Source organism: Anomalospiza imberbis, chromosome 25, assembly GCF_031753505.1.
Source record: "Anomalospiza imberbis isolate Cuckoo-Finch-1a 21T00152 chromosome 25, ASM3175350v1, whole genome shotgun sequence".
In the NCBI taxonomy this organism is placed as follows: domain Eukaryota; kingdom Metazoa; phylum Chordata; class Aves; order Passeriformes; family Viduidae; genus Anomalospiza; species Anomalospiza imberbis.
The window spans coordinates 5,163,235-5,177,223 of NC_089705.1; the positions used below are offsets into that span (position 1 = coordinate 5,163,235).

At 62.3% G+C, this 13,989-nt stretch overlaps 2 protein-coding genes across 2 annotated transcripts; both read right to left on the reverse strand.

Annotated features, from left to right (window-relative positions):
* Positions 1–683: 683 nt before the first annotated feature.
* On the reverse strand, positions 684–11,306 carry LCK (LCK proto-oncogene, Src family tyrosine kinase). Its single transcript, XM_068172496.1, has 13 exons — positions 11,190–11,306; positions 7,601–7,707; positions 7,430–7,511; positions 7,257–7,347; positions 7,075–7,173; positions 6,323–6,426; positions 6,098–6,247; positions 5,319–5,471; positions 4,220–4,399; positions 3,120–3,196; positions 2,874–3,027; positions 2,445–2,576; positions 684–907 (listed from the first exon to the last, which is right to left on the reverse strand). The coding sequence occupies exons 2-13, from the start codon at positions 7,700–7,702 to the stop codon at positions 705–707; spliced, it is 1,527 nt and encodes a 508-aa protein (XP_068028597.1). The 5' UTR covers positions 7,703–7,707; positions 11,190–11,306; the 3' UTR covers positions 684–704.
* A 1,413-nt stretch (positions 11,307–12,719) lies between these two features.
* On the reverse strand, positions 12,720–13,671 carry FAM167B (family with sequence similarity 167 member B). The gene is made up of 2 exons (XM_068172580.1): positions 13,375–13,671; positions 12,720–13,010 (listed from the first exon to the last, which is right to left on the reverse strand). The coding sequence occupies exons 1-2, from the start codon at positions 13,657–13,659 to the stop codon at positions 12,747–12,749; spliced, it is 549 nt and encodes a 182-aa protein (XP_068028681.1). The 5' UTR covers positions 13,660–13,671; the 3' UTR covers positions 12,720–12,746.
* Between the last annotated feature and the right edge of the window lie 318 nt (positions 13,672–13,989).

A 13,989-nucleotide genomic window follows, 5' to 3' on the forward strand; every position in this document is an offset into this window, starting at 1 on the left:
CTGGGGGGGGGAAGAGGAGAGGGTCCAGGTGGGCGGGGAGGAACCATTCCCTCGGGGGGGGAGGGGGGGCAGGTGGGGCTGAACCATCCCAGGGGAGGGGGGACCCCAGGGCAGGTTGGGCGAGGGAAGGGCCGGGTTGGGCTCCCAGGGCTGGGGATGGTCCCGGGGGTCCCGGGATCTCCCCGGGGTGGGTTGGTGCCAGTGGGGTCCCTGTGCCCCGCACTGGGGTCCGTGTGCCCTGGGCATCACCCCGCGTAGCCCACCCCATGGCAGCCTGGCCCTGCGAGGCCCCCGCCGCTGTAAAGGCCTTTATTTCCCCCAAAATCACTGTGGGACGGGTCCTGCGAGCGCCGTGGGGGGAGAGGGAGCGTCCCGCAGCCGAGGAGTGCAGTGGCCGGCGCTGCTGGGGGGGCTCCTGCCATCCCCCGGGGGGTGAAGGGGGCACAGAGCGGGGCGAGGTGACCCCTGAGGGGTCCCTCAGGCTCGGTCATCCTTGCCTGAGGGGCTGGAGCCTGGATCTGGGACGGCAGGGTGGGCACCCTGCGCCTCGCCTCAGCGTTCGGGGCGCTGCCTTGGCCGTGCAGCCCCTCCTGAAGGAGACAAATCTGCAGCTCCCGAGCTCCTGGAGCGCCTCAAATCCTCACAGAGCTCCCCCCGCCAGCCTGGGGTGATGTCCCTGGAGTCCGCACCCCGCAGCGGGGCCCTCAGGGCTGCTGCTGGTACTGGCCCTCGGTGGCGGTGAAGAAATCCTCGAGCAGGCTCTTCATGAAGTCGAAGGTGGGGCGCTCCTCGGGGCTCTCCTTCCAGCACTGCCTCATCAGCTCGTAGAGCTCCGCCGGGCAGTTGTCCGGCTGCGGCATCCGGTAGCCACGCTCCAGGTTCTGGATCACCTCGGGGTTGGTCATGCCTGCCAAGACCCAATTTGGGTCACCCCCATGGCGTGGGTGGCGCCCTGGGGTTGGACACCCCTGCCAGGACCCAGTTTGGGTCACAGGGACCACCCCAGGGCTGGTCACCCCTGCCAGGACCCAGTTTGGGTCACAGGGACCACCCCAGGGCTGGTCACCTCTACCAGGACCCAGTTTGGGTCACAGGGACCACCCCAGGGCTGGTCACCCCTGCCAGGACCCAATTTGGATCACAGGGACCACCCCAGGGCTGGTCACCCCTGCCAGGACCCAATTTGGATCACAGGGACCACCCCAGGGTTGGTCACCTCTACCAGGACCCAATTTGGATCACAGGGACCACCCCAGGGCTGGTCACCCCTGCCAGGACCCAATTTGGATCACAGGGACCACCCCAGGGCTGGTCACCCCTGCCAGGACCCAGTTTGGGTCACAGGGACCACCCCAGGGTTGGTCACCCCTGCCAGGACCCAATTTGGATCACAGGGACCACCCCAGGGCTGGTCACCCCTGCCAGGACCCAGTTTGGGTCACAGGGACCACCCCAGGGTTGGTCACCTCTACCAGGACCCAGTTTGGATCACAGGGACCACCCCAGGGCTGGTCACCCCTGCCAGGACCCAATTTGGATCACAGGGACCACCCCAGGGCTGGTCACCCCTGCCAGGACCCAGTTTGGGTCACAGGGACCACCCCAGGGTTGGTCACCCCTGCCAGGACCCAATTTGGATCACAGGGACCACCCCAGGGCTGGTCACCCCTGCCAGGACCCAGTTTGGGTCACAGGGACCACACCAGGGTTGGTCACCCCTACCAGGACAATGCCCAGGACCCAATTTGGATCACAGGGACCACCCCAGGGTTGGTCACCCCTGCCAGGACAATGCTGAGGACCCAATTTGGGTCACCCCCATGCCACAGGTGCCACCCTGGAGTTGGTCACTCCTGCCAAGGCAATGCCCAGGACTCAAATGGGGTCACCCCAATGTCACAGAGACCACCCCGGGCTTGGTCACTCCTGCCAGGACAATCCCAGTGGCACCGAATTTGTGCCATCCCCACCTCGCAGGGACCACCCCAGGCTCCGTCACCCTTGCCAGGACAATGCCCAGGGCCCAATTTGAGCCACAGGGACCACCCCAGGCTCGGTCACCCTTGCCAGGACAATGCCCAGGGCCCAATTTGAGCCACAGGGACCACCCCAGGCTCGGTCACCCTTGCCAGGACAATGCCCAGGACCCAGTTTGCATCACCCCAGATTTTAGGGACCACCCCAGGGTTGGTCATTCCTGCCAGGACAGTGCCCAGAACCCAATTTGGGTGGCAGGTACCACCCCACCCTCCCAAACCCCGCATGGGGGGGTGGTCCTTCCATCCCCTCCCAGCCCCCCTAACCCCTCGCCGGGTGGCTTTGGCGAGCGTGCCCGGTGAAGCCAGGCCGGGCAGGGCGCCAGGCTGGCAGCAGCGTGCGTGCGGCGCTGCATGCACACACACACCGCGGGCGTGCCAGCCCCGCAGCTGCCCCAAAATCCCGACCTGGATACGGGATCCGGCCGTAGGTGACGATCTCGGTGAGCAGGATCCCGAAGGACCACACGTCCGACTTGATGGTGAACGTCCCGTAGTTGATGGCCTCGGGTGCCGTCCACTTAATGGGGAATTTGGCCCCTGGAAAGCGGCGGGAGGTGGGGGATAAAGCGCTGGAATCAGCTTCAATCCCATGTGACAGCCCCCAGCCGGGATCTGTCGCTGCCTGGGGACCGGCTGGCTTTGGTGGCTGAGCCCCCTGAGCCTGCGGTAGCCACCCCAGAGCAGGAGCCCCGCTCCAGCTGCGGGGGGAGAGATGGGAAAGGAAAAAACATCCTTGCACCCCTCTCCTGCAGCTCCCCGGGGATGCAGGCTGGCTGCGGGTCCCTCTCCCGATGTCCCCAAGCCCGGTGACCCCCGGGGCTGGGCGGGGCTCACCCTCCCGAGCCGTGTACTCATTGTCCTCGATGAGCCGAGCCAGCCCAAAATCGGCGATTTTGCAGCACAAAGTGTCCGAGACGAGGATGTTGGCGGCCCTCAGGTCCCTGTGGATGAAATTCTTGGCCTCGATGAAAGCCATGCCTTCAGCAATCTGGGATTTGTAATTATTAATGAGTTGCAGTTGGTAATTAACAGCTCCGGAGGTCTCCCAGCTCCATCCCCATTTCTCTGCTCCCTCCTCACCTGTGCTGCCATGTCCAGGAGTTTGTTGATGCTGAGCTTGACTCCTTCCGAGGTCTTGAGGAAATCCACGAGGCTGCCTGTGATGAAAGCAGCAGTTCTCAGCTCCTGGGGGCCCAGGGGGGGTCACAAGGGTACTGTGCCCCCAAAAAAGCTCTGGGAATGTGGCCAGGAGAACACAGAAAGTCCTTTTTGCCCCAGCTGGATGTGGGAGAGAATAAAGGCAAAGCTTCCCCAGGGCTGCAGGCAAAGGAACCTCTAAAATGAACAAATTTCCACACTGCCAGTCTTTCATTTTGGCTGGTTTTGGAGCCTGCACTGGGAGGTGCTGCAGTCACATCCTTGGAGGAGTTTAGGCAATGACCAGCACAGCGCCGTGTCCCTGCCAGGACAATGCCCAGGACCCAGTTTGGGTGGCAGGGACCACCCCAGCATTGGTCATTCCTGCCAGGACAATGCCCAGTGCCCAGTTTGGGTCACTCCATGTTTTAGGGACCACCCCAGGATTGGTCATCCCTGCCAGGGCAATGTCCAAGACCCAGTTTGGGTCACTCCAGGTTTTAGGGACCACCCCAGGATTGGTCATTCCTGCCAGGACAATGCCCAAGACCCAGTTTGGGTCACTCCATGTTTTAGGGACCACCCCAGCATTGGTCATTCCTGCCAGGTCAATGCCCAGTGCCCAGTTTGGGTCACTCCAGGTTTTAGGGACCACCCCAGGATTGGTCATTCCTGCCAGGACAATGCCCAAGACCCAGTTTGGGTCACTCCAGGTTTTAGGGACCACCCCAGGATTGGTCATTCCTGCCAGGACAATGCCCAGGACTCAAGCTGGATCACCCCCAGGTTTTAGGGACCAGCCTAGGGTTGGTCTCCCTTTGCCAGGTCAATGCCCAGGACCCAGTTTGGGCCACAGGGACCACCCCAGGCTCGGTCACCCTTGCCAGGACAATGCCCAGGACCCAGCGCTCTGTCTGTTGAGGTGGGGATTTTTCACAGCTTGAACTTTATCCTGAAGATCTTTTCCAGCCTTAAAGTTCCAGAGCTCTGTGGCCACATCCCTGTGGATGGGGCAGCACCTGGAGCCCCCCGGGTGGCCTCACCCTTCTCCATGAACTCGGTGATGATGTAGATGGGCTCCTTGGTGACCACGGCATAAAGCCGCACCAGCCGCCGGTGCTGCAGCTTCTTCATCAGGTTGGCCTCGGCCAGGAAGGCGCTGGGGGACATGCTGCCAGCCTTCAGGCTCTTCACTGCCACCTTTGTGTGCCCGTTGTAGAAGCCTTGGGGGAGAAACAGGCAAAAAAACAGGATCCAGACACCGGGCAGCGGTGCCAGCCAAGGATGGCAGCTCCAAGGAGCACCCCAAGCTGAGGAGGGGATGTTGGAGGTTCCAAAAGCTGGGTGGGAGTTGTAAAGGTTGGCTGGAGATAGAATTTCATGGCCCAAAACGCCGCTGTGGTGCAGCTGGAGGGGTTTTGGGGCGATCCCAGCTCGGTGGTGCTGCGGCCGCGCTGGAAGCCACAGCAGGCACTGATGGTTCTGTGTGGGGTGTTCAGGGGGACAGGAGGGTGGGGGGAGATGGGTTTGGGGTGGAGGTGGGGCTGGGGGAGCTGGGCAGTGCTGGGAGTGGAAGATGAGACCTCCAGAGGGCTGTGGGGCAGGATGGAGGGATGGAGGGGAGGGATGGAGGGAATCAGAGAGGGATGGAGAGAAGTGGGGAGGGTTGGAGGGAAAAAATGGAGGGAAAGGATGGAGGGAAGTGGGCTGGGACAGAGAGAAAAGATGGTGGGAAGGGATAAAGGGAAATAGGGAGGGATGGAGGGGAGCAGGCCAACCCCGGTGGCTTCCCCACCGCAGCACTCAGGGAGCAGGAGGGGTTTTTTGCAGCTGGATCTGCCTCCAAGCCCCCACCGCTGCTCCAGCATTCCAGCCACAAGGGACACTGCCAAGTGGGGACAGAGCCAGCAGCTCTCCAGCTCCAGGATCCCACACGTCCCCTCCGTCCCCACCAGCAGAGCAGAGATCCAGGAATGGGGAAAAGAGAAGTTTGGGCTGGGTTCTCCCTTCTTCCAGGACCCTCAAAGCCGCAGTCCCACACCTTGGGCTGTGCTGGCTGCTCCACGTGAGATCCCAGCTGGATCCTTCCCGGCTGGAGGATCCCGCTGCTCACGCTGGTGTCCCAGTTTCAACCTGACTCACCCATCCAGACCTCCCCGAACTGCCCCGCTCCCAGCTTCTCCACCAGCTTCAGCGACTCCCGCGGCACCTCCCACTCGTCCTGCCACCACGGCTTCTGCGGCTTCTCCGTCCGGCAGGGCTTGCCCAGGCGGCAGCAGAGCCCGTCGGAGCTGCCTGGGCCACAGGGAGGCAGAGCTGGGCCAGCGCGGGGCACCCGGCACTAGCCAGGGCTGGGCTGGGGCACTGGGAGCAGCGGGTCCTGCTCGTCCCGTCCCATCCCACCCCATTCCATTCTCCCATTCCCATTTCATCTTGTCCCATATTGTCCTGCCTCATCCCATCCTGTCCCTGTCCCTATTCCATCCCATTCAATTATGTCCCGTCCCACTCCCATCCCAGCCTGCCATATTCCCATCCCATCTGTTCTGTCCCATTCCCATTTCATCTTGTCCCATAACACCCTGCCCCATTCCATCCTCTCTGGTCCCATCCCATTCCCATCCCTTCCCACCCCATTCCCATTCCCGCCCCATTCCCATCCTGTTCCCGCTCCGTTCCATCCCGTTCCCGCCCCGTTCCATCCCGTTCCATCCCGTTCCCATCCCGTTCCCGCCCCGTTCCATCCCGTTCCCATCCCGTTCCCGCCCCGTTGCCGCCCCGTTCCATCCCGTTCCCATCCCGTTCCCGCCCCATTCCTGCCCCGTTCCCGCCCCGTTCCATCCCGTTCCCGCCCCGTTCCATCCCGTTCCCATCCCGTTCCCGCCCCGTTCCCGCCCCGTTCCATCCCGTTCATCCCGCACGTGTGTAGTGCTGCACCAGCTCCCTGAGGCTGCCGAAGGGGGCGCGGGGGGAGATGTAGAAGCCGCCGTTGTCCAGGTTCCGGATCTTGTAGTGCTTCACCGTCTCTCCCTGGCTCTCGTCCAGGTCCCGCACGGACAGCGAATACGAACCTGGCGACAGGGGCACCCGTGGGATCCCCGAGCCCTCCCGAGCCTCCCAGAGCCCGAGGGACCCGCGGGTGGCACCTTTGGAGGTCTCGCTCTCGCGGATGAGGAAGGAGCCGTGGGTGTTTCCCGAGGCCAGGAGCTGCCGCTCGGCGTCCTTGCGGCTGATGTTCTTGAAGAACCACCTGGGGACACAGGGCGGGCTTGGGGCGGAGGGGACCCGGCCACTGGGGTTTTGTGGGATGCTCCAGGCTCCTTCCCAGAGCTCAGATCCCGCTGGGACACATCCTTCCATCCCTGGATCCATCCATCCCTCCATCCCTCCATCCCTCCCTCTATCCATCCATCCCTCCATCCCCCATCATCCATCCATCATCCCCCATCCATCCATCCATCCATCCCCGATCCCCCATCCATCCATCCCTCCATCATCCCCCATCCATCCATCCATCCATCCATCCATCCATCCATCCATCCATCATCCATCCATCATCCCCCATCCATTCATTCATCCATCCATCCATCCATCCCTCCATCATCCCCCATCCATCCATCCATCATCCCCCATCCATCCATCCATCCATCCATCCATCATCCCCCATCCATCCATCCATCCATCCATCATCCATCCATCATCCCCCATCCATCCATCCATTATCCCCCATCCATTCATCCATCCATCCATCCATCCATCCATCCATCATCCCCCATCCATCCATCCATCCATCCATCCATCCATCCATTATCCCCAATCCATCCATCCATCCATCCATCCATCCATCCATCCATCCATCACCCATCCATCCCTCACCACCTGCTCTCTCCCTACTCACGGCTCGGGCTCCAGGCTGTTCACCAAGGCCACGAAGTTGTGTGGGATCAGCCCCTCCTGGCCCGTGGTGAGCGACTGCGCCTTCCACCACTCCCCGCTCCTGCAAGGACACAGCGCCGTGAGACCCCCCCAGACCCTGCCCTGGCCCCCGGGGGCGCTGGGACACCGCTGGAATTCGCTCACTCTTCCAGCACACGGAGCTTCTCCCCCTTCCGCAGCCCCAGATCCCCGTCGTGCTTGGGCTCGTAGTTGTACAGGGCCACCACCAGCTTGTCTGTGGGGACAAGAGGAGGGACACGGTGGCAGGGACCAGTTTGGGGGTGTCACAGCCCCCCCACGCCACAGCCATGCCTCACCTTGCATGGGGGAGCACGGAGGTGACGAGGACTCGTAGGACACCAGAGGGTCTCGGACCTCAGAGCCATTGCGGATCAGCCCCTGCCAGGGGACAGGAACCCCGTGAGCCCCCAGCTGGTGGGATTTGGCCACCTCTGGGAGTGTTTCGGGGTCTGTCACCCCCTCCTCACCTGGCGCTTGCTGTCGGGCTCGATGGGGTAATTGCAGTGCTCGCAAATGTCGATGTTCTCGATCCAGTCCTCGTCATAGTCCGAGCTGCAGCAGCAGCCCATGGTGGCTGTGGGGGACAGAGGTGACACAGGGAGCCCTGGCACCCCCATGGCTGCCTCTCCTCCTGCTCCTGCACATCTCCATCCATCATCCATCCATCCATGATTCCATCCATGATTCCATCCATCCATCCATCTGTCCATCATCCATCCATCATCCATGATTCCATCCATCATCCATCCATCCATGATTCCATCCATCATCCATCCATCCATGATTCCATCCATTATTACATCCATCCATCCATGATTCCATCCATGCATCCATGATTCCATCCATCATCCATCCATCCATGATTACATCCATCCATCCATGATTCCATCCATGTATCCATGATTCCATCCATGCATCATCCATCCATCCATCTGTCCATCATCCATCCATCATCCATGATTCCATCCATCCATCCATCCATCCATGATACCATCCATCATCCATCCATCCATGATTCCATCCATGATTCCATCCATGCATCATCCATCCATCCATCCATCTGTCCATCATCCATCCATCATCCATGATTCCATCCATCCATCCATCCATGATTCCATCCATCATCCATCCATCCGTCCATCCGTCCATCCCACACCACCTGGCCCATCCCAGCTCCTCAGCCAAACTGGGGGCATTCCCTGACTCTGTCACCAGCCGTTATTTCCTCCTAATTTACCCTGCCTCCGTTAATTAAAACCACTGAAGGCAATTAGCGCCCAGCCCGAGGCTCCTCTGTGCCTCCTGTGCCAGCTCCTCCCTGCCGTGCAGCTCTGCGCTGATCCCTCTGCTCTCCCTGCACATAACCACCTCATCATTAATATCCCATTAGCAATTAACACACTCCTGCAGCTCGCCTTTAACGAGGCCTGGCTGGGCAAGCCCCTCCCCGCTCCTCAAATCAGCTCCCAGCTGGACGTGGGCACTCCCAAACTCCTTTTCCCACAAATTCCCATCCCCTCCCCACACCCCATTCCCGCTGCGTCGGGGGCGTTCCTAAACCCCCAATCCCTGCAACACCCTCACGGCTCAGCCGTGCTGACACCGGCATCCCCGCGGTGCCACCAGGGCGTGGGCACCTTTGTCACGAGCTCTGCTAGCCCCGTGGGCACCTCTGGCCTTGCCCAGAGCGCCGAGCGTGGCACAAACCCGTCAGCGGCGCGTGGGCCCCGGAAAAGGCTCTTCCGCAGAATCCCCTGCTCACACGGGGCCCGGCTTTGTCCCCAAGCCCTCGTCCCAGACGCTCTTTAGGTGTGATTTCCACAGGGTTTTGTCACCACCAGCCAGCCCAGGTGTGTCGCAACCCCAGCTGTGCCAGCTCTGCCACGGCAGCAGGCCCGCGTGGTGCCCCTTCAGTGAGAGATGCTTTTTTGGGATCTTTTTTTTCTTCCTTTTCCTGCCTGGGAGCCTGGGTTTTCAGCAGCACGCCCAAAAATCCACCTTTTCCCACGATGCCAAGGGGGACACAGCAGTGGGGGCTTTGTTTGGGACTTGCAGGGGGTCCCCAGGGAGGTTTTGGGGTCCCTAAGGAGGGTTTTGGGATCCCTAAGGAGGGTTTTGGGTCCCTAAGGAGCATTTGGGATCCCTAAGGAGGGTTTGGGGTCCCCAGGGAGAGTTTTGGGGTCCCCAGGGAGAGTTTAGGATCCCTAAGGAGGGTTTTGGGTCCCTAAGGAGGGTTTTGGTTCCCTAAGGAGCATTTGGGATCCCTAAGGAGGGTTTGGGGTCCCCAAGGAGGGTTTAGGATCCCTAAGGAGGGTTTTGGGTCCCTAAGGAGGGTTTTGGGGTTCCCAGGGAGGTGCCAGTCCCCGGTGCCAGTCCAAGCCCCCCAGCCTGTGCTTCCAGGTTTGATTTTCCAGAGCAGGAGCCACCTCCCTTGGCTCCAGAGGTGGCAGGAACACAAGGACTGTCCCCACAGTGGCCAGAGGAGCAGGTGACAGGCAATTTTGGCCAGGAGAACACTCAGGAATGAGGTCCCCATGCCCTGCAACGCCACTTTGGGCACTCAAATCCCACCCCGGCGCCTTCAGCTCCTGGTGACACCCATTTGGGGACACATTTTGGCACCCAGGAAGGGTTTTGGCCACACTGCAGGCTGACTCTTTCTTTTGCTGACTCTTTCCTTGTAATTCCCAGCACCATCAAGACTTCCTACATCTCAGCTAGGTAGCCAGAAGAGCAAAAAATCCAAAATTCATCGACATTTTGAGGGCCTTTCTGAGCAGGACCCAGCTCAAGCCCAGCTTTTATGGACAAGAACAACAGCAAAGTGCCCACATTTCTTGGCCAGAGCAAAGGGACAGCTGAGAAATCCCAAATCCATCCCCCTGACCCCATGGAGGAGCCCCCCAGAGCTTTTCAAACACCTCCAGCAGTGCTGAGAGCTGTTTTTTCCTCCCGGGGTGAGGAGGGAGGTGCTGCTATTGTGCCTGTTTTTTTCTTACAGCCCAAAGCCACAGCGTAATTTCCACCACCACCAGCAGCAGCCGTTTCACCTGCGCCAGGGCCGAGGAGGGAAAAAAAAAAAAAAAGAAGAAAAAAAAGAAAAGAAAAGGAAAAAAAAAGGGCGTTTGAAGTCGGCTTTTTGGTTTTTTTTTTTTTTGGTGGCTGCATCTGTGCAACCGAATTTCTTTGTGCCAAAGGGGCCTGGCAGGGAGGTGCCCCCTGTGCGTGTTCAGGTGTGCACGGGTGTCCTTGCCAGGTGCGTGCCCCTCTCGTTGTGTTTTTTTTCCTCTGCATTTGGGGCTCCCTGTCCTGTCCTGTGCTGGCCCTTCCGCCCACGTGGCCCTGGGCAGGTCCTGTTGGTTTGTCACCAGGGTGGGTGGGCGTGAGGAGCGCTGAAATCTGCGCTGACCCCAGCCCTGGTGCTCTCCCAGGTTCACCTTGAGCCAGCTGTGAGCCCTCCGGACGGACCCCCAGCGCTGGCACAGCCTGGCAGTGCCACCGTGTCCCCAAGGCTGCCACTGCAGCAGGGAGGTGTTGGCACTGAGCCAGCAGCAGCAAAAAAAAGGAATTTCTGAGCTCCTGAACCCCCAAATTGGGCACCAACCCCGAGGGAGCGGCACCGAGCTGCTGCCTGTCCCTCAGGCACAGCCCTGGGGACAGAATTGCTGTGCCCTGGGGACAAAACTCCTGCTGTGCCCTGGGGACAGAATTGCTGTGCCCTGGGGACAAAACTCCTGCTGTGCCCTGGAAATGGAGCTTTGGGGAGAACCCTGCGAGGGCACCATCACTGCCACCCCCGGCAGGACCCCCCAGGCAGGCAGGGGACATGGGGACAGCGCCTTTCCCCCACCTGGGAGCCCCCAGAGGGATGGAGAGCCCAGCCTGGCTCCCCCCATCCCCACCCGGCCTCCAGCGCTCTCATCCCCCAAAGAACGAGCCCGAACCCCCATTTCCATCCCTCCGAGGGGCACTCGGAGAGCGCAGCTCACCCCACAGCCCCCACAGGTGCTCCCCAAATCCCACCTGGGCGCTCAGAGCCCTTGCCCCGGCTCTCACCTGTTGGCAGCGAGGGGAGCAGCGGCCGCTCTCACAGTCCCATGTCCCGCTGGGGCTGTGCCCGTCACGTCCTCCCCATCCCCGGCAGCCCGAGAGGAGCCCCCCGAGTCTTGTGGGGTGCAGAGAGGAGCCCCACGAGGCTTGTGGGGTGCGGAGAGGAGCCCCCGAATCTTGCGGGGTGCAGAGAGGAGCCCCCCAAGCCTTGCGGGATGCGGAGAGGAGCCCCCCCAAGCCTTGCAGGGTGCGAAGAGGAGCCCCCCGAGGCTTGCAGGATGCGGAGAGGAGACCCCCAAGCCTTGTGGGGTGCAGAGAGGAGCCTCCCAAGCCTTGTGGGGTGCGGAGAGGAGCCCCCCCAGCCTTGTGGGGTGCGGAGAGGAGCCCCCCAAGCCTTGTGGGATGCAGAGAGGAGCCCCCCAAGCCTTGTGGGATGCAGAGAGGAGCCCCCCAAGCCTTGTGGGGTGCAGAGAGGAGCCCCCCAAGCCTTGTGGGGTGCAGAGAGGAGCCCCCCGGGCCCGGCTGCGCCGCCGCCGCCGCCGCCCTCCCCGCCTTGGCCCGGTTTCCTGCCTCATGAGCAAACTCTAGAGGAGCCCGTTCTCAGCTCGCCCCCGACCGCAAGAGCGAGTGACAAACCCCGATGGCTTCCTGCCATCCCCGGCCCCGCGCGTCCCCCTGGCGAGGCGATGCTGAGAGCCTCAGGGGCTGGCACCCGCTGCCAGCTCCGCTGTGTGCCCTGTGCTGCCCCCTCGCCGTGCCCTGGGCCAGCCTGGCAGTGCCCTCCGCCCTGGGGTCCCCTCCTGGCGCTGTCACCCTCCTCCTTGTGCCCCAAGGTCCAGCTGTGTGGGACACAGCTCACAGCCCCCCTCCGGCTGCCACCGCCGTGCCACCGCCGTGCCACCGCCGTGCCACCGCCGCCCTGGGCAGCCTGAGAGCCGCGGTGACAAGGGCCGCGGCTGAGGGGACACGCGGTGCCCCCGGCGGGCTGGCAGCGCTGTTTTGGAGGCAGCTCGGAGCGCGGCAACCACAGCAGCATTGTGTTGGCTTCTTTGATGGAGCTTCAAGCCACAGGGAGCTCGGCGAGGCACAGGCAGGAAGCCCGGAGGTGACAGGGGGGGCCTGTGGCAGCTTGGAGGGCACATTCGGGCTCTCCTCGTGTCCTGGGAAGGAGAAACAGCCCCCAAAATGATCGCCACGGCTTCCCTGGCACTGTTTCACACGGGGTTCTGTGAAAATCGCATCCCCGTGTGGCACCTGGAGCTGTCAGCCGCCCAAAAAAAGGCCGGGAGTCGCATCTGGAGGCACAGATCAGGGAAAACCATCAGCTCTCACCCTCACCTCCTTTTATTCCACCTCAAAGGGCTGCTCCCCACATTTCCCATCGGGCTGAACCCCACCACGCCCCGGGGGGGTGGTGACACTCCCGTGCCCCGGGGGGGTGGTGACACTCCCGTGCCACTCCCGTGCCATCGCCCTGGGGGCAGCACGACCTGCCCCGAGTCCTGAGGGACCCCAAACACCCTCGGGTGCTCTCGGGGCTCCCCCGCAGCCTCCGGGGGGGGCTCAGCACAGGGAGAAGCGGCGGGAGTTGATGTTCATGCGGGTGACGCCGATGTGCTTGAGCGGCGTGGAGAGCAGGAAGGCGGCCTTGGGGGGGATGGTGCACAGCAGATCCGAGTCTTCCTCGCAGCCCTCGAGGCCGAAGGTGGCGTCGTCCAGCATCTCCTTGTGCTGGTGGCAGGCCTGCTCCACCTTCAGCCGGTGCAGCCGCGCCCGCAGCCGCATCAGCTGCTGCGCCAGCCGCTGGTCCAGGGCCTGCATCTCCCGCTGGGGGCAGGAGGGAACAGGCATGGAGCGGGATCGGCTGCCCGGGCAGCGGGGATGGGGCTCGGCCAGGGCACAAACCCTGCGATCGGCCCGCGGTGCCAGGCTGGGCACAGCCACGGCTCAGCTCGTGCCCCCTGTGCCGCCCCCAGAGCAGCAGGAGGGGGGTGACAAGCGCTCACCCCCACGAGGCCACGACCCCCGGTGCCGTGCGGGGTCAGGGGCAGAGCTGTGGCACCGCAGAGCCACCAAAAATCTTGGGGAAAATCCGTGTACACCCAGAGGAGCTCAGACCCCGCCGCCCTGCCGTGCCCGCCGGGGTCGGGCACGGTGTCCCCATCCCGCTCCTTGTCCCCGTCCTACTCACCAGCTCCGTCCTGAGCCACTCCAGAGCCGCCTCCGTGGTGGCAAAGCCACAAACGCCACCGTCCTGCCGCTCCTGGGGGTGCCCGGGGCTCTGCTCTGCCCCCCAGGTGCCCCCGGGGGTGCCCCAGCGCTGCCCCCTCACCCGGGCCTCCCACTCCAGGTACGAGGGTCGGCGCGTCTGCAGCTTCAGCTTGGCCGCCAGCGCCTTCACGCTCTCCAGGGTCTCCTCCTCCCAGGTGGGCTCCTCCTCGCCCAATTCCTTGAATTTCAGCTGGCTGAAAGCCATGGTGGGACAAAGCAGAGCGCTCCCCCAAAACCCCGCTGGTCTGTGCCCCCTCAACACCTCCCCACGGGGAAATGAAGCCCCCAGCCTGACCACGACCACCCACCCACTCCCCGCCCCAGCTGCACCCGGTTCCCGGCTATTTATCCACCCCAACTGCGATGGGCAGGAATTTCCTTATCCAGTGGAGTATTTTTGGCTTGTTGCGTTTGGGTTGGCGGTTTTTTTGTTTTGTTTTGTTTTGTTTTATTTTTTTCCTTTTCTTTTCTTTTTTAACATCATTGTCTCCGCCTGGGAGGAGACTCCCCGTTCCCGGACGGAGCCTTCACCGGG

Coding starts and splice junctions, on each gene's coding strand:
- LCK (XM_068172496.1), bottom strand. CDS start 7,702: ATGGGCTGCTGCTGCAGCTCGGACTATGACGAGGACTGGATCGAGAAC. Junction 7,348..7,429: donor TCCGTGCTCCCCCATGCAAG/GTGAGGCATGGC, acceptor TTGTCCCCACAG/ACAAGCTGGTGGTGGCCCTG. Junction 2,577..2,873: donor TGAGTACACGGCTCGGGAGG/GTGAGCCCCGCC, acceptor GCCGCTTTCCAG/GGGCCAAATTCCCCATTAAG.
- FAM167B (XM_068172580.1), bottom strand. CDS start 13,659: ATGGCTTTCAGCCAGCTGAAATTCAAGGAATTGGGCGAGGAGGAGCCC. Junction 13,011..13,374: donor AGTGGCTCAGGACGGAGCTG/GTGAGTAGGACG, acceptor TCCTGCCCCCAG/CGGGAGATGCAGGCCCTGGA.